Source organism: Macrotis lagotis, chromosome 3, assembly GCF_037893015.1.
Source record: "Macrotis lagotis isolate mMagLag1 chromosome 3, bilby.v1.9.chrom.fasta, whole genome shotgun sequence".
NCBI lineage: Eukaryota > Metazoa > Chordata > Mammalia > Peramelemorphia > Peramelidae > Macrotis > Macrotis lagotis.
In genome coordinates this window covers 92,806,705-92,833,006 of record NC_133660.1, presented here as the reverse complement: position 1 = coordinate 92,833,006, position 26,302 = coordinate 92,806,705, and the positions used below count along the sequence as shown (strand labels likewise).

The 26,302-nt window shown below is 33.3% G+C and overlaps 1 protein-coding gene across 5 annotated transcripts in view; it reads right to left on the bottom strand.

Annotated features, from left to right (window-relative positions):
• Window positions 1–26,302, bottom strand: part of LOC141517706 (putative ATP-dependent RNA helicase DDX60) — a 134,261-nt gene that overhangs the window by 71,294 nt on the left and 36,665 nt on the right. For 4 of the 5 annotated variants that reach the window (XM_074229004.1, XM_074229002.1, XM_074229001.1 and 1 more), the window contains 11 exons: window positions 24,725–24,977; window positions 23,876–23,926; window positions 17,527–17,693; window positions 16,837–16,992; window positions 16,084–16,233; window positions 12,315–12,434; window positions 11,444–11,539; window positions 9,023–9,138; window positions 6,801–6,940; window positions 6,589–6,698; window positions 1,367–1,471 (listed from right to left, as the gene is read on the bottom strand). In XM_074229004.1, the coding sequence (XP_074085105.1) occupies window positions 1,367–1,471; window positions 6,589–6,698; window positions 6,801–6,940; window positions 9,023–9,138; window positions 11,444–11,539; window positions 12,315–12,434; window positions 16,084–16,233; window positions 16,837–16,992; window positions 17,527–17,693; window positions 23,876–23,926; window positions 24,725–24,977 (1,464 nt within the window). The remainder of the gene's footprint in view (window positions 1–1,366; window positions 1,472–6,588; window positions 6,699–6,800; window positions 6,941–9,022; window positions 9,139–11,443; window positions 11,540–12,314; window positions 12,435–16,083; window positions 16,234–16,836; window positions 16,993–17,526; window positions 17,694–23,875; window positions 23,927–24,724; window positions 24,978–26,302) is intronic. The other variant, XM_074229003.1, reaches the window with a different exon arrangement.

The following is a 26,302-nucleotide window of genomic DNA, read 5'->3' as shown; positions in this document are numbered from 1 at the left end:
AGAATTAGGATGACAGTTTGTTGAGTGAAAAGGAAAAGTTGAGAAATATAATAAAGGTATAATTAGTTCATGACTTGTAAAGGAAAGAGGAGAGTCAAAGGTTCCAAATTTCCCAACTTCAGTAACTATGAGGATGATGATATGTGGTGATGGTTCCATCTATAGAAAGATAGGAGGGCCAGCTAGGATTTGGTGAACAAATTCATGTTCACTTTATCTATGCCATTCATGATTTTGTAGCTTTTAGCAATGCCTTTGATTTGAGTGGATAACAAATTGGACTAAAAAGGCAAAAGTTATAATAAAGAGGAAAGGAGAGACATCAGATAGTTTAGGGAATGAGTTATCAGGATTTCTTAACTAGATGAATATAGGATGACCAGTCGATAATGGCATCAAATTTCTCAACTGAAGTAAGTGAAAAGTTGGGAGAGAAAATTCACTGTAGAACTTAATTGATAAATTATTTTAGATCTGCTGAGTTGGAGTTGGCAGCAGGGCATTCAAATTCCCATTTAGATTCTCAACTTAAATGAAGTTGGAATAAGTTCTTAGATGAGAATATGTACAGATTTGGAACTCAATGCCATAAAACTAATAGATCAATCCATTGGAAGAAATTTTTCAAGGTAAATAAAGTAAAACATGTTTTATGTCTTCTCTACTGCATGAATGTATGAACTGGTTTTCACACCAGAAATTCATGTGTGGGGCTTGACCATTCTGTTGAAAGTTTACACAGAAGACAGAGACAAAGGGAGGGAAGCAGAAGAGGAGAAGGTGGGATGAAAGGAAGGAAGGAAGAAAAAGGTCATAGATTGAGAATTTTATCATTAAAAGAGAAAGAATCAGAAAAAGAAACATCACAGAAAAAAAGAAGAAAAAAGAAGAGAGGAGAAAAGAAAAAGAGAGGAAAGAAGAAAGCAGGAAGGCGAGAAGGAAGGAAGGAAGGAAGGAAGGAAGGAAGGAAGGAAGGAAGGAAGGAAGGAAGGAAGGAAGGAAGGAAGAAAGGAAGGAAGAAAGGAAGGAAGAAGGGTGGTCAGTTGTCTGCACTTCCCAGGGCTGGGTCACAGACTTGGAAGGGCCATTAAACAGAGAAATAATCAAAATCATGTAGTAGAAGGCATTCCCAAAACAATATGCCAAGCAACTGTGATCTACAATTACAAGCATCACAGATTCATAGAAGGTGAAGATTGAGAAAAATTAGTGGATTTAACAAGAAGTAAGTCACTGGTGACCTTAAAATAGCTCAGCCAGCAGAGGACCTGGGTGGAAGCAATAAATATTATTGAATTTATGCTTTGCTTTCAACTTCTACATTAATAGCATTCATGAAAAATAACTTCTATCAATATATATTTACCTTAGCCTTGGGCCAAGTTTTCCATGCTTTTACCATAGTGTCATACAGCTGTATACTTTCTCTTGGAGAAAGGGAAAGGTCAGATGGAAACCCATACTTCTCAATCTGTATCATCAAAATGAGAATATGATGAAACATTTTGTTCTACCACCACTATCTCTTTACCCATAGGTTTAAAGAGCTTCATCTTATTTAAGTAAAGGAACTATAAAATGAGTGTAGAAAAACAATGATACCATGAGAAAATGTTCATAGTCCTACTTAAACATTTGTACTGAATTAAGAAAATATCTCTGAGAATTTATACAGTAGAGCATTTCTATGATTCTCCTTTGATATATCCAATGTGCAAAGGTCAAAACTGACAGCTAGTCTTGATTTAAAACAGGCAAATAAAAAGTATTTGATTCAATTCTATCCACTATATTGTAGCTCACATTTAATTCACATTTATACAGCATTTTATGATTACAAAGCATAGTCCATTATTTCATAGTCTTTACTAAACAGATCTAGGTAACAGAAGAGTAGATGGGAAATCTCTCTATATGAACTCTGCTTAACTCTGAGTCAGATAATCCAAAAATAGACCACAGATTAGACCAAAAGAGGATAAAAAGGAACAAATTTTTAAGGAGTACATGAAATTAGTTTGTTTGGCTTATACTTTCTGGAAGTGAGCAAATGAATCTCTTTTTACTCAACAACTAATGTAGAAAGATGTTTTGTTGCATTGGTTTCTGAGGAATATCTGTAGGAACCAGATGGGTTTCACTATTGGAAATTGTATGTTTTTGATGTTGTTTTAACCTGTTTTGGTGTATTACTACCATTCTGGTTAAAGAAAAAAAGAGATGGAAACAAGAGAAGAAAAAAGAAAAAAAAAGAAAAGAAGAGAGGATGGAAGGAAGGGAGGGAGGAAAGGAAGGAGGGGGAGGGAGAGAGAGAGAAAGAGAGGGGGGAGGGAGAGAGAGAAAGAGAGAGAGAAGAAAGGAAATAGAAGGAAGGAAAGAAGGAAGGAAAAGAGAAAGGGAAAAAGAAAGAAAAGAAGAAAGGAAGAGAGAAAGAGAAAGAAAGAGAGAAAGGAGAAAGGACAGAAGGAAAGAAAGAGAAAGAAAAAAGAAGGAATGAAGGGGGAGGGAGAAAGAGAATGGAAGGAAGGAAGGAAGGAAGGAAGGAAGGAAGGAAGGAAGGAAGGAAGGAAGGAAGGAAGGAAGGAAGGAAGGAAGGAAAGACCAAAGAAGAGAGGGAGGGAGGAAGGGAGGAAGAAAGAAAGAAAAGAAGGAAGGAAGGAAGGAAGGAAGGAAGGAAGGAAGGAAGGAAGGAAGGAAGGAAGGAAGGAGGAAGGAAGGAAGGAAGGAAGGAAGGAAGGAAGGAAGGAAGGAAGGAAGGAAGGAAGGAAGGAAGGGCAGAAGAAAAGTAAACCTTCTCAGTTTACAGAGGAGGGAGCTGAGGCCCAGAAAAGTTGCCATGTAAGATCACATAGGTAGAAAACATCACAGAGAGCTATCAGAGGTTTGCTAGCTCTCCCATTTGTTCCATTAAGTCCTCCTTGTCCTAAGCTATTCTAGTTCTTTAAATATAAATTTGATACTTATCATAGTTAGAATATTTTAATTATCCTCCCTAAGAAAGCATCTGAGGTGGGATTTGAACTCAAGTCTTCCTGACTCTCCAAGTCTGGTACTGTCTGTCTGCGTTGACACAGATGGCAATCTATCCACAGATGGCCTTTTTAGAAAACTCCTGTCCATAACCACCTGTAAATCTTCCATAGAGGTCTATCCAGTGTATCGAGGGTCTTGCTTACAATCTATCACTTTGCTTGCTCTTGCTACATATTCAGTCCAATTACTATTTTCATCATATATCACTCTAACAAATTTAACTGCTGCCACAGTTCTTCAGTGGTACTATATTGCAGCAAATACACACACACACACACACACACACACACACAAAATATATTTCCATTGTCCTTTGGTGACTTAAAATTTCAACTGAATAGACTCTATGGTTTTCCATGAATATCCATTGTATCCCTGAAAAGTACTTGGGAAGATGGATGATGTAGGGAATAGAGTAATGGACTTGGAGCAAGGAAGAACTGAGTTCAAAACCCACTTTAGTCACTTACTAGCTTTGTGACCCTGGGCAAGTCTCTTAATTTCTGTTTGTCTCAGTTTCCTCAACTATAAAATGGGACACCTGTCTTGCAGAGTTATTTTGAGGATAAAATCCAATAATACATAAATAAGCTATTTGTAAAGCTCTAATCACAGAACTTTACATAATAGTCACTAATATAATAATCACATAATAGTCACTATATAGATGGTTATTCCCTTTTCTTTTCCCTAATCATGTAAAAGTCTCTCTTTCAGATTTGAATTATAAAAGGGACTGTGCAATATCCCAAAGCAAATCTGGACTGCTCTCCTTCCCCTATTAAATTCTGGATCAAATTCATTGCCCATTTACAAAGAAAACTATGTAAAAACTATGTACCAAAGACTAGCTCCATAAGTTATCCATTCAATTTTGTATCAGATCTGAATAATAGAAAAAAATGCTTGGATTTTCCTGCATAGAAATATAAAATAAACATTTGAGTGACATTTTACTAAAGTTTGTAGTATTTGGGGACTTCTTATAATCAGCATAATATAATCTGCAAACAGGAGCAACTGGAAGACATCACTATCTATAAGAAATCTCTTTGTCCTTTTAGACTCTTCCTCACCTTTTGGTGTCAAAAAAATTCCTTGGGTGAATGTAGATCTGTTTTCAATGTCTTAATTAGAAATCAGGTATAATTAATGCCAGTGATTAATATTAATAACATGAGGGTCATCAAAAAGGTGTGAACCTAAAAGTGCTTTGTAAATAAGTTACTATTGGGGCAACTTGGTGATGCAGTGGACAGGCTTGGAGTCAGAAGGACCTGAGTTCAAATGTGATCTCAGACATTTATTAATTATCTAGCTGTGTGACCTTGGGCAAGTCACTTAACCCCATTGCCTTGTAGAAAAAAGAAAATGAGTTGCTATTGTTAAAGTTTTCAAGAAATCTTACAAGATTATGACTTATGCATAGTAGACACCTACTGGAATATTTTGCTATACTGAATCAAATTTTTTTTAAGTTAAATACTAAGCACCTATATTTTGCAATATATAACTTGCCCTGTCCTTTCCTTCCCCTGAACTTCTTCTACCCTCCAGACTATTGCTTTTTTGGAAAGCAAAAAAAGAAAGGAGAAATAGTTCAACAAAAGGAATTAATACCTCAAAAAAAAAAGTGTGATATCACTAGAGGAAAACTTAGAGCAAATGCCAAAATATCAGGGGAAAATTCTCTTAATGTGGGAAGAACGTACACCTTCACTATGTAGAAATGTGCACTGACTCTTGAGTCATAGACTCATGGAGTAGGAAGGGTCAAGAGAGAATAGTATGGTATTCATCTGCTTCATTTTTCCTAATACCTTACATAGGATCATTCATTATGTATGCATATATAAATCCATTAGATAAAAATTCACTAAAGAAACATTTTCATGATTATCAGTCTAGAATCACTTCAAGAGTTTTCTGTAAGCCATTGATCAACAAGGAACAAAGTTGTCAAGATTGTCATCCCATAAGCCATTGAGCATGCCCACAAATAATCCCTCTTCATCATTTTTCCACAATAAGGTTGAGTCATTTTTCATCCTAGTGAAAAGTATAGAGAGCAAGCTAGTCCTTCTTTGTTTACTGTTTCAACAATCAAGAGTTTTTGCCCATATGAAAAGGGAAATTCTATTAAGGTTAAGGTTAAACAGAAAGAGAGTTCATAGCAAGGACTGGTAGATGGAAAATAAGTGTTAGTGGGAAGAAGGTAGACCATGGTAATTACACAAGGGGGTAATTTGACTAGGATTAGTGAAACATATGAAGTTCTATCAATCTAAGTGAAACTATTCTTATATCACTTGTGGAGACTTCATTTTTTTGAAAAATTTAGCCTTGTGTTGAGGCTTATTTTAAGTACAGTTTTTTATGACATTCAATAATTATAATAATAATAATAATAATAATGGCACTTTAAGTTTTGAAAAATGCTTTTCATGATTTCATAGATTTTCAGTTTAAAAGGAAAATCTTATTGGTCTTCTACTCCAACCCCTCTTAAAATTAGATTTGTACAATGTAAAAATACATATACCTGAGAAAAGTAAGATCATTAAGATGAATAGATGTGTTTATGGTAACACTAGGAGTAAGTAGCACTTATTATGTTAATTCATCTAAACATATGTTATATCATGTGAATCTCAAAACCACCCTGGTAGGGAAGTACTATAGATATTATTAACTTTATAGCTATATCTTAGTTTGTACAGCAAGTTTGCAAAAATATGATGTGGAATGTGAAAACAGGTCTTTTTGATATCAAGTGTAGTTGTCAAATCTACTATACTACCGTATTTCTCCAAGTACAAGATGTACCCTTTTTCAAAAAATTTGGAGTCAAAAAATTGGGATTGTCTCATACAGTGGTTGTAGATTTTTTACTTGCATTTCCCACTTTTTCATTCTTGTCTTTACACTCATTATTTCACATTTGTTACTAGTATTTGGTTATATTTTGCCACGTTCAACCCAGAAATGGCTCAGAAAATATTTTCATACAGTGTTTAATTCAAGTTCAAAGTGATCCAGTTTGCAAAAGTGAATGGTAATCATGCTGCTGCACATCAGTTTGGTCTTCCTCCAACTGAGAAAACAATCTGAGACTGGCTAGGAGAAGAAGAAACCCAACAGAAAAAGCCATGGCAGAAGAAGACAATGAGAGTCAAATCAGTCAAACAGCCTTAATTAGAGAGAGATTTGAAGAGATGCATTGAAGAACAAAGAATATTTGGAATTCTTGTGTCCACAAAGATGGTTCAGCAGAAGGCAAGAAGAATTACTGATGAAAAAGAAGTGACCAATTTCAAAGGAGGAGCAATTGGACTAAGCATGCATACATGCACCAGACTTGTCCAAAAGATGCCTGAAAGCTATGAGCAAAAGATCCTTGAATTTCATGATAAATAAAACTTGAGTTCAATAACTTTATGTAATACATTTTTTTCAAATTTCAGGCTTCAAAATTAAGGTGTCTTATACATGGGAACTGCTAATACATGGAGAAATATGGTATAGTGTTTCTCAATAATAATTCCTCAAACTTACATGATCTATTGTCAGCGAAGCACATGGATGAAAGTGGGCAAAGGCAATGTCATCATTTTGCAGTGTACACACATATTTCTCTAAATCATTATATCTCTCTTCATATAACACTATGAAAAGAGAAAAAAAGAATGAAATGTTAAAATAGGATTGTTGATATTGAAATGTAGATGACTTTAAAGAATATATTAAGAACTTAAGGTTGAAAGTACCAAGTCTGACTCTATAGGATTTCTTTTCTTTTAAATGTCGTTGAGAGGCTCTAATGCAGCCTCGAGCACCCACACTAGGATGAGAATTTGCTATTCTCTTTTCTGCCTCCTGCCAGTATCGTTTTACAGATTGTAGCCACCTAGAGAGAAAAAGGAAACAGACACATTATTTGACTAGAAACCAGGACACAAAACCCCAAAATTTAGTCCTAGAATATAATTTAAAATTGTTTTTAATTAAATAATTTAATTGAATGAGAAATCAAAAGTACTAGAATTGTGTTCTGTGAGAGGTGTGCATAAGAGAGCATTAGTGGGGAGTCTGGAAGAGCTGAATTCAGATCCAACCTTAGTCATTTATTTTCTATGTGACCATGTAAAATATATCCTTCAAAAGTGAAGGACACAAATACATGGTGGGGTGACTTACACAATTATGTTTATTAGAGTGAGGGATATGCTATGCAAGGCATGCTTCTCCCTTGTCTATACCAGAACCATTCTACTCATAATAGGAAATAGGACTTATTGGTGATGGTCAGGTTGCTGCGGGAGTCTCAACCTTTAAATGATTTCAATTTGTTCTCCTCTATCAGTCACCATAGAACTTCCCCAACACCTAGCAAATTGCCAGCAAGTCCTCTGGTGACAGCAAACTTCCAATAAATCCAAACCTATAGGGCAAGTCATCTAAAACTCTAGCTGCTTCAGTTTCCTCATCTGTAAAATGATAATAATAGCATCAGTCTCCCAGGGATGTGGAAAGGGGAAAAAATAAGATAATTTATTAAGGACTTTGTAAACCTTAAAGCAATATATAAATGATAGTTATTGTTATTTTCATTGTCAGCTATTCAGGGTATATGGCATTGCAGAAGAAGGAAGTGCTTACCTAGGAGTAAGGAAGACCAAATTTTCTGTTGCAAAATTATGAAGTTTGATAAAATCTAATGTATTTTGGTAGAATGCTAAATCTTAATAAATCTTTAGATCAGATTGCTATTAAAATGTATAGTTTTGAGAAGTTTGTTAGTGCTTTCTAATGAAATTTGTTCTTATTTTTAACACATTATTTTGATTTTTTAAATGTCTTGCTTCAGAAACATAGCAGCAAGTCACAAAACTTCTCAATTCTTCAGCTTATTCTCCAAAACTCTAAATAATGGATGACTTACCAAATTGAAGATGTGGAGGAAGTTTCCACACAGAAATCTGTCCACATGATGTCAAACATTTAAATCAATAATAATTATTATTATTACTATAATTATATAATTATAAGGTAGGAATAGTATTGTTACTTTTCATCTTTTTTTAAGAAAGCACCCTTGATGTCCTAAAGAAATATATTTTTGCGTCTGTTTTATTTAGATTGAGTTTCTACCATGTGACAAAATACTGTTGTGCTATAAGAAATTATGAAAAGGTTAATTTCAGAGAAAACTAGGAAGAATCATATAAACTGAAGGAGTAGAATCAGCAAAAAATTACACAGTAACAACAGTAATGTATAAATATAAACAACTATGAAATACTTTAAAAACTCTGTCTTCAAAGTACTCATGTTGAATCCAAGTCTTCATCTTCTGACAGAAATAAAATTTGATGACTTTAAAGTACAGATTAAGATACAGATCTATGAATATATCTAGATCTAGATATAATATATACATGTAGATATAAATAAATGTAGAGGTTGCTATGGAAATAGAAATAGAGGTAGATGTGTGTTTGTGTGTTTTTGTGTGGGGGTGTATGAGAGAGAGAGAGAGAGAGAGAGAGAGAGAGAGAGAGAGAGAGAGAGAGAGAGAGAGAGAGAGAGAGTGTGTGTGATTTAGATATAGATGAGATGTGGTCAATGTTCAAATTTGTTTTGTTTATTTTGCTTGACTACATTGTTTTAAAGGACTTTATAAGGATTTTGCTTTAATTTTTTCATTTGAAAGTAGAGAAGTGGTTTGAATTAGATGATCTCTGAGGTATCAACTCTGAGGTTCTATGATTCTGTGAGTTTGTTAGAGAATATATTCTCACTGGAAATATCTAAGTGGATTATATTCCCTGGAAGATTCAGAGAAAAGTTAACCAATTTGCTGGATATCAATAGAAATACCACCTAGAGACTACAGAACTCATATAGATTGGGAAAATTAAAATCATTCAAAAGAAAAACAGTTCTTCTAGGAAAAAGAATGATCTTCTAGGGAAAGTCTAGTGCCTACTCAGTGAGATGTTCAGGGTTGCTGATAGTTGCTGAAAGAGCCAAAAAAGGACATCGAATCATAACCAGCAGATGTTCCCAAATTTCTGCTCCAATTTGTCCCCCAAGGCAATGAACCTGTTGATGTGAAAAATATTTCAGTTGAAGAATATGGAAATGATGTCTGAAAACAAAAATATGAAATATGAAAGGAGAAATGAATGTAAGAAGCTTTTAGTTTTCCTTATGATTATGAAGCCATAGCAATGAGTTTAGAGACTTTTAGCAGAGCCGGGGTAGGGGGAGGGGAATACACCAATTTAGATAATTCTGACAAAATGTCAGAAAGTAAACTGGTTCTATAAGGAATTCTCTTTATTTGGTTTTAAAAAACGAAGTTGAACTATTTAATCTAGTATTTCAATTTTCCTCTTGCCTCAGATCTGGTCAAACCCTATCTAATTTATCTAGCTCTAACATAATTTAATTGAAAAAAATTTCCTAAAAATACATATATGTGCAAAGCATTGTAGTGAGTTTCTATAAAATATAATAACTTTTTTTCTTTTCAAACCATATTTATAAGGAAGTATGATAATGATTTTTTTAAATGAAATAATGAATAGAAAATTATTGGATGAATTCAGTGTCACATAATTTGTGAATTCAAACTATAACATAAATTTCCAGATTCTTAGGAAAAAATTTTTCAAAAGAAATTAGATTGGTCAAATTCAAGTTTATTTATCAAGCCAAGTCAAAAAAGAATAGGCAGGGCAGACACACTATTTCAGGGCAAGGAAGAACAATTGTATCATTTGTAGTCTGCTCTGACTGAAACAGTAGGGCAAAGTAAGACTCAGAATGGTTTTTTAGATCACTTGATTTTCAGACTGCAAGTCCCTTATGGAGAACACTTCATTGTGTATTCCATGAAAAAATTCTAAGACTAACGATAGACTAATAATCATTATAGGAATGTCGGGTATTCTCTGGGGAAGGGACCAACAGAAAGCTGTCTTCAGAGTCAGGAAGACTTGAACTCAAGGTCTCTAATCCATACTAGTGGTTTGACTTTTGGTGTCAATTCTCTATAACAATTCTCTATAACAGGAGACTCAAAACCTATTTACATAGACTTTTCTCAATCAGTCCTCTTAAAAATTAATGACTCAATGCTCCATGCTATTATAAAGGGTGGGATTGGAGGTCTCTTAGAAGAAAAATTGGTCTTTTGGCTTCTAGCTTTGTGAGAGAAGACAAAATTCCTGGTTCTCTTCAGATAAAGGTCCTTGAATGGAGAGGAAAAATATTTATAGTAGCTCTTTTTTGTGGTAGTAAAATTAAGAGATACCCACCAATTGGGGAATGGCAGAACAAGTTGTATATGATTCTAAAGGAATACTATTGTACTATGAGAAATGTTGAGCAGGATGATTTCAGAAAAACCTGGAAAGATTTATATGAACTGATTCAAAGTGAAGTGAGAACACTGTATAAGGTAACTATATGATGATCAAATGTGAATGATTTAACTATTCTCAGCAATAAAATGATCCAAAACAATTCTGAAGAACTTCTGTTGAAAAAGTAATATCCTTCTCCAGTGAAAAAACTATAGAATTCTAGAGCATACTTTTTTAGTTTATTTTTTCATATTTTTGGTTTGTTTTCTTTTATATTATGACTATTATGGAAATGTGTTTTACCCGATTATACTTATATAATTTAAATCAAATTGCTTACTCTCTTGGGAAAGAGAAAATGGAGGGAGAAAGGAGAGCATTTGGAACTCAATTTTTTTAAATGTTAAAAATTGTTTTTACATTAAGGGAAAAAACAAAATACAATTTTAAAAAATATACACAAAGAGAATCACAGATACACACACACACACACACACACACACACACACACACACACACTGATATACATCCCTTACATTTCTAAGATTATAAAATTTATAGTAGGTACTGATTTGCATTAGTAGGGGAAATTCTCATGTAGGAGACCCCTCCTCACAACCACAAGTTAAACAAAAATCAAACAAATAAAAAAATAATAAGACATTGTTATTTACTAATTCTCATCACTATTAACAGAAAATCAACAACAAAAAGCACACTATTCTAGTCTACAAAATTAAGTCCAGGAAAACCCTTCAAGGACTTAAGATATAATGGGGGAATAACACAAGGAACCTAGGAAAGAATTTCTCACACAAATAACTTTATAAGGTATGCTAAAATATACTGGAGCCTGAATAGGAGATTGGAACTAATTAAATAATTTACTATAGCTTAGATTGTTATAGGAAGGTGTTCCATTCTGAACCCCATCAAAGGGAATTAACTTAGAACATCAGCAAAAGGATGCTGAGGTAATTTTATTCCTAAAATAGTCTCAGGATTTCGCACACCCTGAGAAGTGGCAAATCACTTACCTCATCAAATATAACATATCTGATCTTTTCCACCCATGCTTGACGATTAGGGGAAAGCAATAGGATTTCAAAACAGGCTGGCACAGTTACAAGGACCTACAAAGACATGAATGTGATTCACTCTTTTGAAACCTTCTGATTAATAATAATGATGGTAATAATAATGATAATAATAATAATAACTTGCATTTAAATGATGATTTAAAGTTCTCAAATCTTCTAAATTGATCAATTAAATCAATAATTATTTTCCCTTTTTAGGATTAGTTTCATGGAAATCATGATCCATTGTGATATTTTGGTTTAAATTCTTTCAATAAATGAAAGAAATTATATTAAAAAATAGAAAAAGGATAATATTTAACTATGGTATTTTCATTTTTTTATTCTAATTTGTTTCAAGATGAACAGTTCTGTCAAGAAACATGTTCTGCCCTGGAATTCATTCAACACAAGACACAAATTCAAATCAAGAATAAAAATACTTATGAAATTAACTACTGTCATGAGTATACTCATGAATACTAATCAAGAGGAAACTAATCTAAATTGGAAGATGGAAGGTTGCTCAAGTGTTTCCTTGATGTCAATATGACAGATCCTTCTGGCTGCTTTACCACCAAGGTGGAGCTGTGGTCTGCTGGTTTAAGTTTGTGACTCAAAAATACTTAATAGAGCCATGAACTCCATTCCCAACTTATTTAGTAAGTGCAAGATAAATTTAATTATTTCATTAATTTCATTTTTTGAATTTCATAATTCACTAATATAACATTTCTCCACTTCAGATTCTTCCTTATATAGTCAAAGGTATACTAAGCATTTTTCTACAGCAATTTGATTGATCATAACACTCTGTAGCAGTGAATACCTGACAGTTTAATGCATAATGGCGATAATCCCTTGTGAAAATACCACATAGAACTTGACCTTCAGGCAGGTGTTTAGTGAAACGATTCTGGACAACAGTTGACACTTGGTTAACAAGGGCCTGGTTGATGCAGAAAAGGGATACATCAGCAAAATCACAACATAATAACAATGATTAGAACTTTTATTTAGGGGGAGGGGGCATCAGACTTGAGATTTCACTTGTGTAAAGAACTCCTTGGTAAAGAAATTTCTAGTAAATGAGATCACCAACTATTCTTCACTTTAAACCTTAAAGAATCATCCAGGTCCCTGAAAAGCTGAAGTATTAGAACAGGATCATAAAGTCAGTCTATGACAAAAGTGGAACTTGAACTCAAGTGATTTAAATTCCAAGGTAGGCTTTCTCCACTATTTCATGCTGCCTTTAAGGTAAAACCTAAAAAACAACTTTAAAAAGTATTTTTGAAAAGCACACCCAAACTGTCAAAGCATTTAATTCATTAAACTCAAGAGTTTAATGATATTTTTTATGTGATTTATTAAAAAATAGTGACAACCATTGCATATCTCAAAGCACTTAGTCTAAATATATTTCATAGTACTTTTAAGTTTTGTAGAGCACTTCCCATATGCCAACAACCCTGGGAGTTGGGTGTTATGTCATCTCTGCTTTACATATAAGGAAAGAAAGTTAAATGACTTGCTCATTGTCACACAGAAACTATTGGAGCTAGGATTTGAAAGAGGCTCTTCTTTCCCCTCAAGTCTAGCACTCTGCTTCTTGTACCAGCCAGCTATCTCCTAAGTCTGTTAGATCTTAGTTTATGCTAAGAGGAGGAAGAGCCAGAATAAGAAATGGCTATCAATCTATTTACTTACCCAGATATAGATTTACACATATACACACACACACATATGTTTATATGTATATTTATATTGGTATATATGTATGTGTATATGTGTGTGTGTGTGTGTGTGTGTGTATATAATTTCCTGCCCATGAGTTGATATAGAAGGAGAATTTTTCTCCTCTCCTCTTTTTCTTTAATTTCTCCTCAATAGCAAATTTTATTTTCTCTCCCTTCTACTTTCTTGACTTTCACTGAGAAAGAAAAAGAAAACCCTTGTAACAGATACACATGACTGAGGAAAACAAATCTCCACAATTTTCTATGTCCATAATTTATGTCTCATTCTACATCCTAGGTGAATAATCTATCTTTCTGAAGGACTGTTAACATGCTTTCTCAGGTACCATGGACTCATGACTGGACGTGAGAGTTCTTAAGATTTTCAAAATTATTGTTCTATTAGAAACCAGGAGGGACAGGAATTCAGGGAAGTCTGGAGGGATTTTCATGAACTGATGCTGAGTGAGATGAGCAGAACCAGAAAAACACTGTACACCCTAACAGCAACATGGGGGTGATGATCAACCTTGATAGACTCGCTCATTCCATCAGTGCAACAATCAGGGAAAATTTTGGGCTGTCTGCAATGGAGAATACCATCTGTATCCAGATAAAGAGCCATAGAGTTTGAACAAAGTTCAAGGACTATTCCCTTTAATTTAGAAATTTATTTAATTTATTTTCTGATCTTGTTATCTCTTATACTTTTTGTTTCTTCCTTAAGGATATGATTTCTCTCTCATCACACTCGCTTTGAATCAATTTACAACATGGAAACAAAGTAAGGACTGACATTGCTTTTTGTAGGTGGGTGGGGGAGAGAAGTAAGATGGGGGGAAATTGTAAAATTCAAAATAAATAAAATCTTTAACAAAAAAAAGATTTTCAAAATTATTTGTCTCTACAATGTTGTTATTGGAAATATTTATCTCCTGGCTCTGCTTATGCCTCCTCCTCATCTTAACATTGAAATAAGTGCCCTTATGCAGGAGAGAAAAATAATGGCCACATTGATAGATGGAGCAGCAACTAATGGCAAGTTGAATGAATATTTAGGTACACAGACAGAAACCCCATATAACCAACTTCAAACCACTTGAGAAGTTGATTTAACCAGTGGTCACCCAGGCCATGAATTCCAACATTAACTCCAACTGGGGTTAATACACAAACAGCTACTGATCCTTGCATTCCCTTTGATTCAACAGAACCAAACTTGTGTGTATATTCCAGAGATCAAGAGGAAAAACATTAAAGCAGCTTTATTTTTTTGTTGAAGCAAAGGAATGGTAAGTAAGTAAGAAGGTGTTCAATAATTGGAAAATGACTGAACAAATTATTGTACATGAATGTAATGGAATATTATTGTAGAGAAGAAAGAAAGAAGGAAAGAAGGAAAGAAAGAAAGAAAGAAAGAAGAAAGAAAGAAAGAAAGAAAGAAAGAAAGAAAGAAAGAAAGAAAGAAAGAAAGAAAGAAAGAAGGAAAGAAAGAGAGGGAGGAAATGAGGGGAGGAGGGAGGAAGGGAGGAATTAAAAAGGAAGGAAGCAAGGAGAGAGAGAGAGAGAGAGAGAGAGAAGGGAAGGGAAGGGAAGGGAAGGGAAGGGAAGGGAAGGGAAGGGAAGGGAAGGGAAGGGAAGGGAAGGGAAGGGAAGGGAAGGGAAGGGAAGGAAAGGAAAGGAAAGGAAAAAGAAAGAAAAGATTTTCTTGGTGAAATTTGGGAAGATGTATATGAACTGAAGAAGAGTGAAAGGAGGAGAACCAAGAGAATGATTTATACAATAATAACTAAATTGTAAAGACAAATGGCTTTAAACATACGTGAACTTGAATCTATGTAATAAATCTGATTCTAGAGTATCCATGCTAAAGCACACTACCTACCTCACAACAGAATGGTGCTGAACTCTTATTGAAAAATAAGGTCATGCATTTTCTTACATGGTCATTATAGAAATTTATTTTTCTTTTCTCTATGTATAGATTAAAAATATTTTTTCTTTTTCAAAATGATGAGAAAGATTGAAGGGAGAGAAAAATAGCTGTTTGGCAACAATTAAAATTAAAATTTGATTAAAAACAGAAAAGAGAAGACAAAATGAAAAGAAAAAGTTTTTAATGGACTGTGAGTCGGGACCTGGATGCCAGTCCAGTTTTGCCATTAACTAGTACTAATTAATTAGTTAGTTGCCACTAACTAGACACCTTAAACAAGCCATTTTTATCTCTCTGGTCTCTGTTTTCTTCTTTGTAATATGAGGGAGTTGAATTAGATGATTTCTTAGGTCTCTTTAAGTTCTATGATTATGATTCTATTATTGTACTCTCTAAATACATAGGATAGCTAGTTAGTGCAGTGCAGTATAGTGACAGATCTGACATCAGGAAAATTCATCTTCCTAAGTTCAAATCTGGCCTCAGTCACTTACTAGCTGTGTGACCCTGGGCAAGTTACTTAATCCTGTTTGCCTCAGTTTCCTTCTCTGTAAAATGACCCAGAGATGGATGGGTTCACAAAAAGTTGGATATCACTTAAGCAACTGAATAATAACAAAATATACAAATATGTGAGAAAAGCATGATTTCATCAATCCAGCAAATTCCTTCAATGTGGAAAGATCCCCTATAAACACAGAGTGCAGTTTAACTGTGATTTAGTAGATAAACCTAAGGAGAGTTACCCAGGGTCACATGCTTAGTTACTGAGGCAGGATTTAAACTAACTCCTAACTCAGTCTAGTATAACATATTATACTCTAAAGATGAAGAGGAGAATAAAGCAGATCAAATGAAATCTATCCATTTCTTTAAAAAGGAGAGGGCACAGGTCAATAAAATAATATGCACTTAAGCTTTACCTTGGTAGGAGCGACATAGACAATCACCCCATCATCACTCTCCCTCAGAACTTTCTCCATGCAGTAGTAGGAGGCATATGTCTTCCCTGATGATGTGGGAGCAACAATCACAGCTGATTCATTATTGTCCACAACATCAAGAAGCTCTCGCTGCAGATTTCAAAGTAACATACATATGAAGAACAATTGGACATACTATTACCAAAATGTTAGGAAAAGAATAACATATAAATCAGTGCAATGCCACTGGAACACTTCAAACCCATGCCTATACTGCAGTACATTTGGTAGAAATCACTGAATTCTGAACTGGAAGTGAGACTTTCAACAATGGAAGAAAAGGGTAATAATTTAGCATATGTTTGTTTATGTATTTATTTATTTGCTTTCTGATTATTTTCTACCTATAGAAAACAAAATCCTAGAAGAAAGGGAATATTTCTTTCTTGCTTTTACATCCCCAAAACCTGACTTAGAGTCTAGCACACAATAGATACTTAACAAAAGCTAATTCAATTCAATTCAATTCCGTTTATTTGAAGTCCCTTCCATCTTTAAGTCTATTATCCTAGGAAATATAAAAATATTGCATTCTTTAAATAGAACCAAAAATACATTTCTACAAGAATAAATATTCTCATATAACATATAATGATCTCAAAAATATTGTGGTAAATTATCCATTTGTATACATGATAATGTAAAGTTTCACTTGAAAACAAAATCTAAGAAAATTCAACTCAAAATCATTACCTGCCATGTATCTGGAATAAAATCCTTAACCCTTGGATCTGGATCTTTTCTCTCATTCCGAAATAAGTAATGGCCCATGTGTTGTAATTGAAAGCGAGCTGGTCCCATACCAACAGCATAATGGACCTTTTTTATATTTTTATCATCTTCCATAACCTATATAAATGATAAGTATATTATTTGGGATTGAAAAGATATTTACTTGACAACACATTCATTCACTCCACAAAAATGCAGTAAGTTCTATTATGCACAAAACACAATTTTTCAGATTCTCAAATGGTATATAATTCGGTTGAGAAGTATTTTGTCACCTCTATCATCGATATAAGGAAACTAATTACAATGAAAAGAAATACATTCCTCATTCTAATAGGCAACAGGATTGATGGACAACAGGAGAGATTTGTAATCAGCACTCTGGGTACCCTAGATATTTCACTAGGATCAAACCCAAATTTTTTCATTTTTACATAATAGAAATGATAAAGATGTTCCAATTTTAAATTCATTCTAGTTTAGGGAGTTTTGCTGATAATAATGCGTGGGAAAGTGCAATTTGTGGAATGGAACAAAAGAAAAAATAAGCTTTGCTTACCAGAAGTTGTATTTACTCCTACTAATTATGAGTCTTTAAAAGTATAGAAAAAATAATTACTGAAAGAAAAGAATGCATTATTCAAATATTACCTGTGTAGGATCCAAAGTCTTCACCAAATTGTCAAATCCTAAGTATCTAAGACATCTAGAGATCTTCTTTTTATCTGGCTCCTGCAAAAATTCCTCATACCTTTCCATCATGGAATGAATTCTTTTCATCATGTGAATAGCTATACTGAAATCTTTTGTCACTTTTCCTAGGTAAAAGTAAAAATAATAATAATTTTAAAACATTTTTAAAACCTTCAACAATAGCAAACTTGATTATCTAGAGAATCTGTTTTCCATAATCTGTATAATTGAGACCCCATTTTGTGCAAACAGGCTTTGGGTTTTTTTTTTTTAATGAAGGTTCAATTCCTATTCTCATAAGGTTTACTATTTAGTAGGGGAAAGAAGGGTAAGTCAAACCGACTCTACAAATGACTGGTCTGAAGAAGTTTGCACTCTACTGATAAATAAAAAAATTCAGGATAAATTAATAATGGCCAAATAATTCAGAGATTAATTTATCCTATAGCAATTGTAGAAGACTTAGGGGCAAAAAGGGGGAAAGAATATGAACTGAAACTCAGATTATGATTTCATTAAATAGAGTGGAATCAGAAAGGTATTCTAAGGACCACAAGAAAAGAACTTGGAGATAAACATGTTCTAGAAAAAAGAATGAGACAAATCTAGCGGGGGAAAGCAACAATGTTGGGGAGAAGAAGCAAATAAATCTGAAATGTAATTTTGGGGGGATTTTTTACAAGGCAATGGGGTTAAGTGACTTGCCCAAGGTCACATAGGTAATTATTAAGTGTCTGAAACAGGATTTGGACTCAGGGCCTCCTGACTCCAGGCTAGTGCTCTATCCACTGCACCACCTAGCTACTCCACTGAATCTGGCACTAGTGTATTAAAGCAGCATAAGTGGAGAGAGACTAGAAATAGGTAAACCAATTAAAACTATTTAAACCTAAAAGAACATCCAAATATCACTGTACAATGTGAAATATTTCCATCCATCTCTATTTTTCTCTAATTAATCTCTTGCCTCATTCTCATACTTCCTAAAGATTAGGAAAAGATGGAGTGAAATAATGGGAAATATGTTAATTGCACCTAAAAAACATGGGAGGGGTTAGGATCAAGTTTTCAGGAATAAGACTTTTTCCTGACAGTGAAGAGGACCATTTAATGCTCTGAGACTGAAGGGAAAGAGAGATGAGAGAGAACACAGAGGTTTTAATGTATTAATAATTATAAATAAGAAATCCCATAACCAATGGGTCCAGTTTTGTCTTGGAAATATGGGTTAAATTATAAAATTCACCTAAAATCTTAAAAAAAAATGTTAAAACAAAAAAAAAAGGAATGTGAAGTGAGATCAGAGACCTGGGTTTCAATTCAAGTTCAGAGACTTATATACTGTCTAGTATTTGACACATTATTATTAAACTACTCTGAGCCTTCATTTCCTTATCTGTTTCTTTTCTTGTAAATAGTGTTTTCCTAATTACATGTGAAGACAATTTTTAATATTCATTTTTGATAAAATTTCACATTCCAAATTTTCTCCCTTTCTCCCTCCCATCCTCCCCACCCTCCCCATCCTTCCTTACATAGCAAGCAAATTGATATAGATTATATATGTGCAATCATGTAAAACATATTTCTTTAGTAATCATCTTGTGAAAGAAGAAACAAAACAAGAGGGAAAAACATGAAAAAAAAATAAAGTGAAACTATTATGATTCAATCTGCTTTCTTATTCCATCCATTTTTTCGCTGGATGTGGATAGCATTTTCTATCATGGGTCTTCTGGAATCATATATTGCTGAGAAGAGCAAAGTTAGTCTGTTCATTGCACAATCCTGCTGTTATTTTATGCAGCTTTCTCCTGATTTTGCTCACTTTTCCTTTGCAACAGTTTCTAGGTTTTTCTGAAACATACCTGTTTGTCCTTTCTTATGGCAAAATAGAATTACTTTACATTCATATACCATATCTTATTCAGTCATTCACCAACTGATGAGAATTCTTAATTTCCAATTCTTTGCCACCACAAAAAGAGCTGCTATAAATATTTCTGTACATGTAGATCATTTTTTTCTATTTTATGATCTTTTGGAGATAAAGATCTAGGACTGGTGTTGCTGGATCAATGGCATGCACCATTTTACTGCCCTTTGAGCATAGTTCCAAAATTACTCTCCAAAATGGTTAGATCACAACTCCACAATGGTTAGAAGACAACTCCACTAACAATTCATTAGTGTTCCAATTTTCCCGCATCTTCTCCAGCATTGATCACTTTCCTTTTCTGTCATATTAAGCAATCTGAAAGGCATGATGAGTTGGTACCTAAGAGTTGCTTTAATTGGCATTTCTCTAATCAATAGTAATATAGAGCATTTTATATGATTATAAATAATTTTGATTTCTTCATCTGAATACTGTCTGTTCATATTATCTGATCATTTATCAATTGGGGAATGCATTGCATTCTTTTTAACTTGACTCAGTTCTTATATATTTGAGAAATGAAATATTTGTCAGAGATACTTGCTATAAATATTGTTTCCCATCTTTCTGCTTTTGTTCTAATCTTGGTTGCATTGATTCTAATTGTTGAAAAACTTTTTAAATTTAATCTAATCAAAATTACTCATTTTACATTTTATAAGGCTCTCCATCTCTTGTTTGGTCTTAAATTCTTCTCTTCTCCATATATCTGACAGGTAAATTATTTCTTGTACTCCTAATTTATTTGTGTTGCCGCTTTTTATTTATAAATTCATGGACCTATTTTGACCTTAACTTTGTATACGGTGTAAGAAGTTGACCTGTGCCTAGTTTCTACAATTTTTTTTTTGCATTTTTCACAGCAGGTTTTATTAGGTGTTTTTCTCCCTAAAACTGGTCTTTGAGTTGATCAAACACTGTATTACTGCAGTCAGTTAGTACTCTGTCTTATGTACCTAACCTATTCCTCTGATCCAGCAGTTAATTTTCCTAGCCAGTCTCAAATAGTTTTGATGATTGCTGTTTTATAATTTTATATCTAGTACAGGTAGGCCACCACAAATCAAAATACAAGATCTTTTATTCTTCCAAATGAATTTTGTTAATATTTTTTCTAGCTCTACAAAATAATTCTTGGTAGTTTAATTGGTATGGCATTGAATAAAAAAATTAATTTGGATAGAAGTGTCATTTTTATTATATTGGCTTCAACTACCCATGTGCAATTTATATTTTTGCAATTGTTTAGATCTGATTTTATTTGTGAAAAATGCATTGCAATTGTGTTTATATAGTTCTTGGGTTTGTCTTAGTAGACTCCCAAGTTTCATATTGTTTACAGTTATTTTAAATGGATTTTCTTTTTCTATCTTAACTCCTGGGTTTTGTTAATAATATATAGAAAATTCTGATGATTTATTTATACTCTGTGACTTTGCTAACGTTAAGTATTTCAAGTAAATTTTAATTGACTTTCTAAGACTATATAAGTTTATTATCTGCAAAAGGTGATAATTTTGTTTCCTCATTGCCTTTTGAAATTCTTTCAATTTCTTTTTATTTTGTTCCTGCTATGGCTAGCATTTCTAGTGCAATGTTGAAAAAATAGAAGTGATAATGTACATCCCCTTATCCCTGATCTTATTAGGAAGATTTCTAAAGCTTATTCCATTTCATATATATAATGCTTTTTGGTAGTGTTAGATAGATATGATTTATTATTTTAAGGAAAGCTCTATTATTCCTATTTTTAATAGGAATGGAAGCTGGATTTTGCCAAAAACTTTTTCTACAACAATTGTGATAAATATGGTCAATGATGGTGATAATTTTGAATTAGCCCACACACTCCTAGTAGAAATCCCATCAGGTCATAGTATATAATCCCCATGATAAATTGCCATAATTTCCTTGCAAGTATTTTATTTAAAAAATTTACATCAATATTCATTAGGGAAATTGATCTAGAGTTTTCTTTCTTTGTTTTAACTCTTCCTAGTTTAGGTATTAGCACTATATTTGTGTCACAAAAGGAATTTGGTAGGACTCCATTGCCTATTTTCTTAAACAGTTCATATAGTATTGGAATTAATCATTCTTTAAATGTTTGATAAAATTCACTTGTGAATCCAACTGGTCCTGCGATTTTTCATAAGGAATTCATTGATGGCTTACACAGTTTGTTTTTTTAAATAAAGTTATTTATGTATTATATTTCCTCTTTTTTTTCTTGTCAATTTAGATTTTTATAAATATTCATTTATTTCATTATGATTGTTAGATTTATTGGCATATAATTGAGCAAAATAATCAGTGATTAATTCACCTTTTTCATTTTTTATACTGATAATTTGGTTTTCTTATTTCCTTTTTTAAATCAAATTAACCAATGGCATATCTGTTTAGTGGTGGTCTTTTCATAAACTCATAGCAGAATGTCCCCAAGGAATTTGTTTAGTCCACTTGTGGCTCATATTTTCATCAATTTTGTCAGTCATAGGTCACCAGGCATTCATTAAATACCTAATATGTGATCAACATTATTCTAAGAACAGGAATACAGAGAAATTCAAACTAATTCTCTGTCCTCACAGAACTCATTGTTTATGACTTGAACAAGGTATAAATGGCACAATTTTCAAGTTTACAAATGATGGAAAAGTGGTAGGAATAGCTAAGATGTAAGATCACAATCAAACTTCAAAAAACTAAAGGAAAAATCCATGCAATGAATTTTATTCAGAAAAATGGGAAGTATTTTGCTTCATAAGTACAAGACAAAGGTTGTAGGAGGGGGGGCATTGTTATATTGAATTATAAACTTGATTTGAATCAACAATGTGATGCAGCAACCAAGAAAACTAATGCATTCTTAAGTCACATTAGGAGTCATTTACTCAATGAATGAGGATTAAGTACTTGCCATGTACCAGTCAATGTGCTAAGTGCTAGAAATACAAACAAAAGCAAAAGGCAGTCCACTCAACATCTTATGGGTAAGATATGATAAATAAACTATGTACAATTAAAATTTTTGTCTACATATATGGATATAAATATGATAAATAGAAAATAATCAACAGAGGGAAGGCATTAACATTAAGAGACTGGAAAGGGCTTCTTATAAAAAGTAGGATTTTAGTTGGGACTTTAAGGAAGTAAGAGAAACAAGAAGACAGAAATGAGGAAAGAGACAATTCCAGGCATGGGGTACAGTCACAGAAAATGCTGAAAAATCAAAAAACTGTATTAATTGAAGCACAGCTCATAAGAATTGCCAAGGGAAGAATGCTTAATTTGGCATAAGACTTGACTGAGTCCCATTCTACCATTTTCATCCTGGATGATATCTAGATCTCAATATTCCCACCTGTTAAATAAAGGGTTTGGGATGGGCAGCTTCCGATACCTCTTAATACTCTAGATCTATGGTCCTATGATGCTATGAATACAAAAATACTGATGTTATTGTCAAACATATCTGGAATACTGTGTTCAGTTCAAGAAACTACTCTGTAGGCATAGCATTGATATACAAGTGAGAGTCTAGAAAATGACAACCAAGATGGTGGAACACCTTGAGGATTTCACTCAAAAAAGGACAGGGGCTCTTTGGGGGGTGAGAAATAGCTAATTTTTACTTCCACAAAAAGAATAAGCAAGATTTGAGTGATGATCAGAGGAGGAGGTCAAGTTAACCCAGACAAGAAGAGATAAAGATTAAAAGAAAGTTATGTCTAGAAATATTCTAGTGAGTTGATAAGAGCTGGTGAAGGCCATTTCTTAGGTTAAACATAAATTAGAACAGCTGCATCAGTAACAAAACATGCTTAATAGAATTGTGAATATTATCCAACACAGTCCTAAGGTGGAAACTTGCTCATTTAAATATACATCCAATGTTTGATCAGGGAAGGGGAACATTCTATCAAGGGGAAACATACAATAGGCATGTTAGGAAGTTATATCCTCTTCAACACTCATCCCATGAGGAATGAGAGGAGGTATTTTGCATTTAGGGATAGGGTTAAAAAGTTTACTGCTTTTGGACCTCTGTTCTTGCGAGATCTTAAAAAAAAAGTTTCCTGGTTTCATCAGTGAGTCTGAAACTGTGAAATTCTTCTTGGTAAGACACTTATTTCTTACAGGGGGACCTATAGATACTTAGACTAGAAAAAAGAAAACTTAGGAAGGGAATAACAGTCTCCAAATATGTAAAGGGCCACCATGTACAAGCGAAGATTAGATTGCCTCTACTTGGTCCCAAAGGGTAAAAATTTAAAATTTTTTGAAAAATGGATAGGAATTCCAAAAGAGACAAATACAGACAATGTAAGATATGAAGAAATTTGTAACTATTATAATTACCTATCCAAAAGTTAGAATGGTCTCTTATGGGAGTTGGGGGAATCTCCTTCCCTGAAATATCAACAAGGAAAAAAAATGGATGACTATTTAATAGGCATATTGTAGAGAAAAGTGTGGTCTCTGAATGCACTGAGGTTCCCAAGACCATTTTGGCAGGTCTGCAAGGTCAAAATTACCTTTATAACAATACAAATACATTATTTGCTTTTTTACAATACTCTACGCTTTTCCATCTGCATATCTGTGTGAGGTGAGATTTTCTTAGAATTCTTTAACTTTAAATAGACTCAATGTCAAAACAGATCTGAAAATCCAGTTGAGTTCTACTAAGCCAAGCATTAACAAGATATGTAAATGTGTGTGTGTGTGTGTGTGTGTGTGTGTGTGTGTGTGTGTGTGTGTGAAACAATGCCATTACTTATCTTTTTTGGTTTTGAGAAATATAATTATTTTCACTTTTTTGAGTTATGTTCACATGTAACAAATTTATTATTTTATTATTAAATTAATGAATATTTTAAATGTATTAGTTTTCATTTCTAATGTAAATATCAATAGATAGAAATCACATAAACAAAAGTTTTTTGAGATCTTGAATAATATTTAAGAGTATCAAAGACAGCAAAACCTTTAAGAACTGCTAAAGTACAATGGATTCTTTTACAACTGTGGGTTGGACTGAATGACCTCTGATGTCCCTTCCTACACTGAAATTTTGTAATTCCATGACAATCAGTGACTAAAAAAAAGTAAAACTTAAATTGTAACATTGTTTTTTATTCATGTTCAAATATTACTGTGGTACTACTAACTACAAATAATAGCATTATAAAATGTAAAGTTACATACCTTTACCTCGGCAATGTTCTCTCCATGCATTTAAGCTGGCATTCAGTCCTACCATTTCGACATTAAATTTCACAGATTTGCTTTTACAAGACTTCAGAAAATCTTCCAGTTTTGTTATTCCAGAATGAAAATTCTCTTTCATTTCTCCTTCAAAAGAAGATGAAAGAGTTGTCCAGCGTTCACTATCTTTCTGTTCCTCTCGGGCAAGCAGTCGATTGTTGTTTTCTTTGATAATGATGTCAGCTTTACTCTTCTACCAACAATAATTGAATCATTCAATTAATTAATGAATTATGTTACACACACAATGCTAGTCACTGAGTATTCAAAGAAAAAATGAGACTTTGCCTTCATTGAGCATGCCTTATAGAGAAAAATAATATCCAAATTATATATATATATATGTATATATACATATATATATAATAAATATAAGATAATCTTTAAAAGAAAGAAAATAGCAACTGGGGAAATCAGGAAAGACCTCTTATAGAATGTGGAGTTTCATTTTACTTTAGTAGAAAACTAGATATCCTAAGGGCAGCTAGATAGCCTAGGATCCTGAAAACCTGAGTTCAAATCTGCTTTCAGACATTTACTAGCTCTGTGATCCTGGACAAATAGTACATTTACTAGCTGTGTAACCCTGGGCAAGTTGTTTAATTTCTGTTTGTCCTATTTTCTTCATCTATAAAATTAGAAGCTCATTAACAATTATATCATTTTGGTCCACTAGCTCAGCCTGGATTCCATGGCCAACATTCAACTATATACTTGTCCTTGCTTCACCATCCTTACCCAATTATTCCCCTTTCCTTAAGCATTGCCTAAAATCTGTCTTCTCTGCTCCTACTCCCAAGACTTGTGATCACCATTATCACATATCCAGGATAAGCAAGTCCAGTACAAATCTGAACTTTTGTTGGACCACATATCAACACTACTATCTATCAATCAATAAGCAATTTCACCAATCACTTGGCCTCCAACAATTAATTCCTTGACTATGTCTAAACTATGAAACAAAGACTAAAAATGACACTGATTCCCATGTGTCCTTCTAATTCAGCAGTGGCAATAATGAAGCAGAAAAGGTGACAGCATTTGTTAAGAATTAGAACTATTTAGACAACCTGTAAATATCAATTTTACACTTAGGCTGCTAAGTGTATTCTATCTGTCAAACAAAAGTTCTTGGGCACTTTTGTCCTATTTTATGATGATATATTCTGACAGTGATAAAAACAATGGCATGCTATATAGAGAAGTAGACCTAGAGTCAGAAAGATATGGCTATAAATAAATTGTATCTCAGTCAGTTTCTCAGGCAGTTTTCAGGGGAATTTTTGTTTGTTACACAAATATAAGTATATGATGTTATTGTTGTTGGTTCTGTTGTTTAAAAAAAAAAGAAAGCTATGGTTATATTCTGCCTCTAATACTAACTATATATATCACTGGGCAAGCAATTAACCTCTCTGATCCTAAGCAACTCAAAGTTGTCAACAGATTGAAATCCTCAATTACTTGATGTGCCCACCACCCCAATTCTAGAAAAAAATAAAAATAACTTATAAT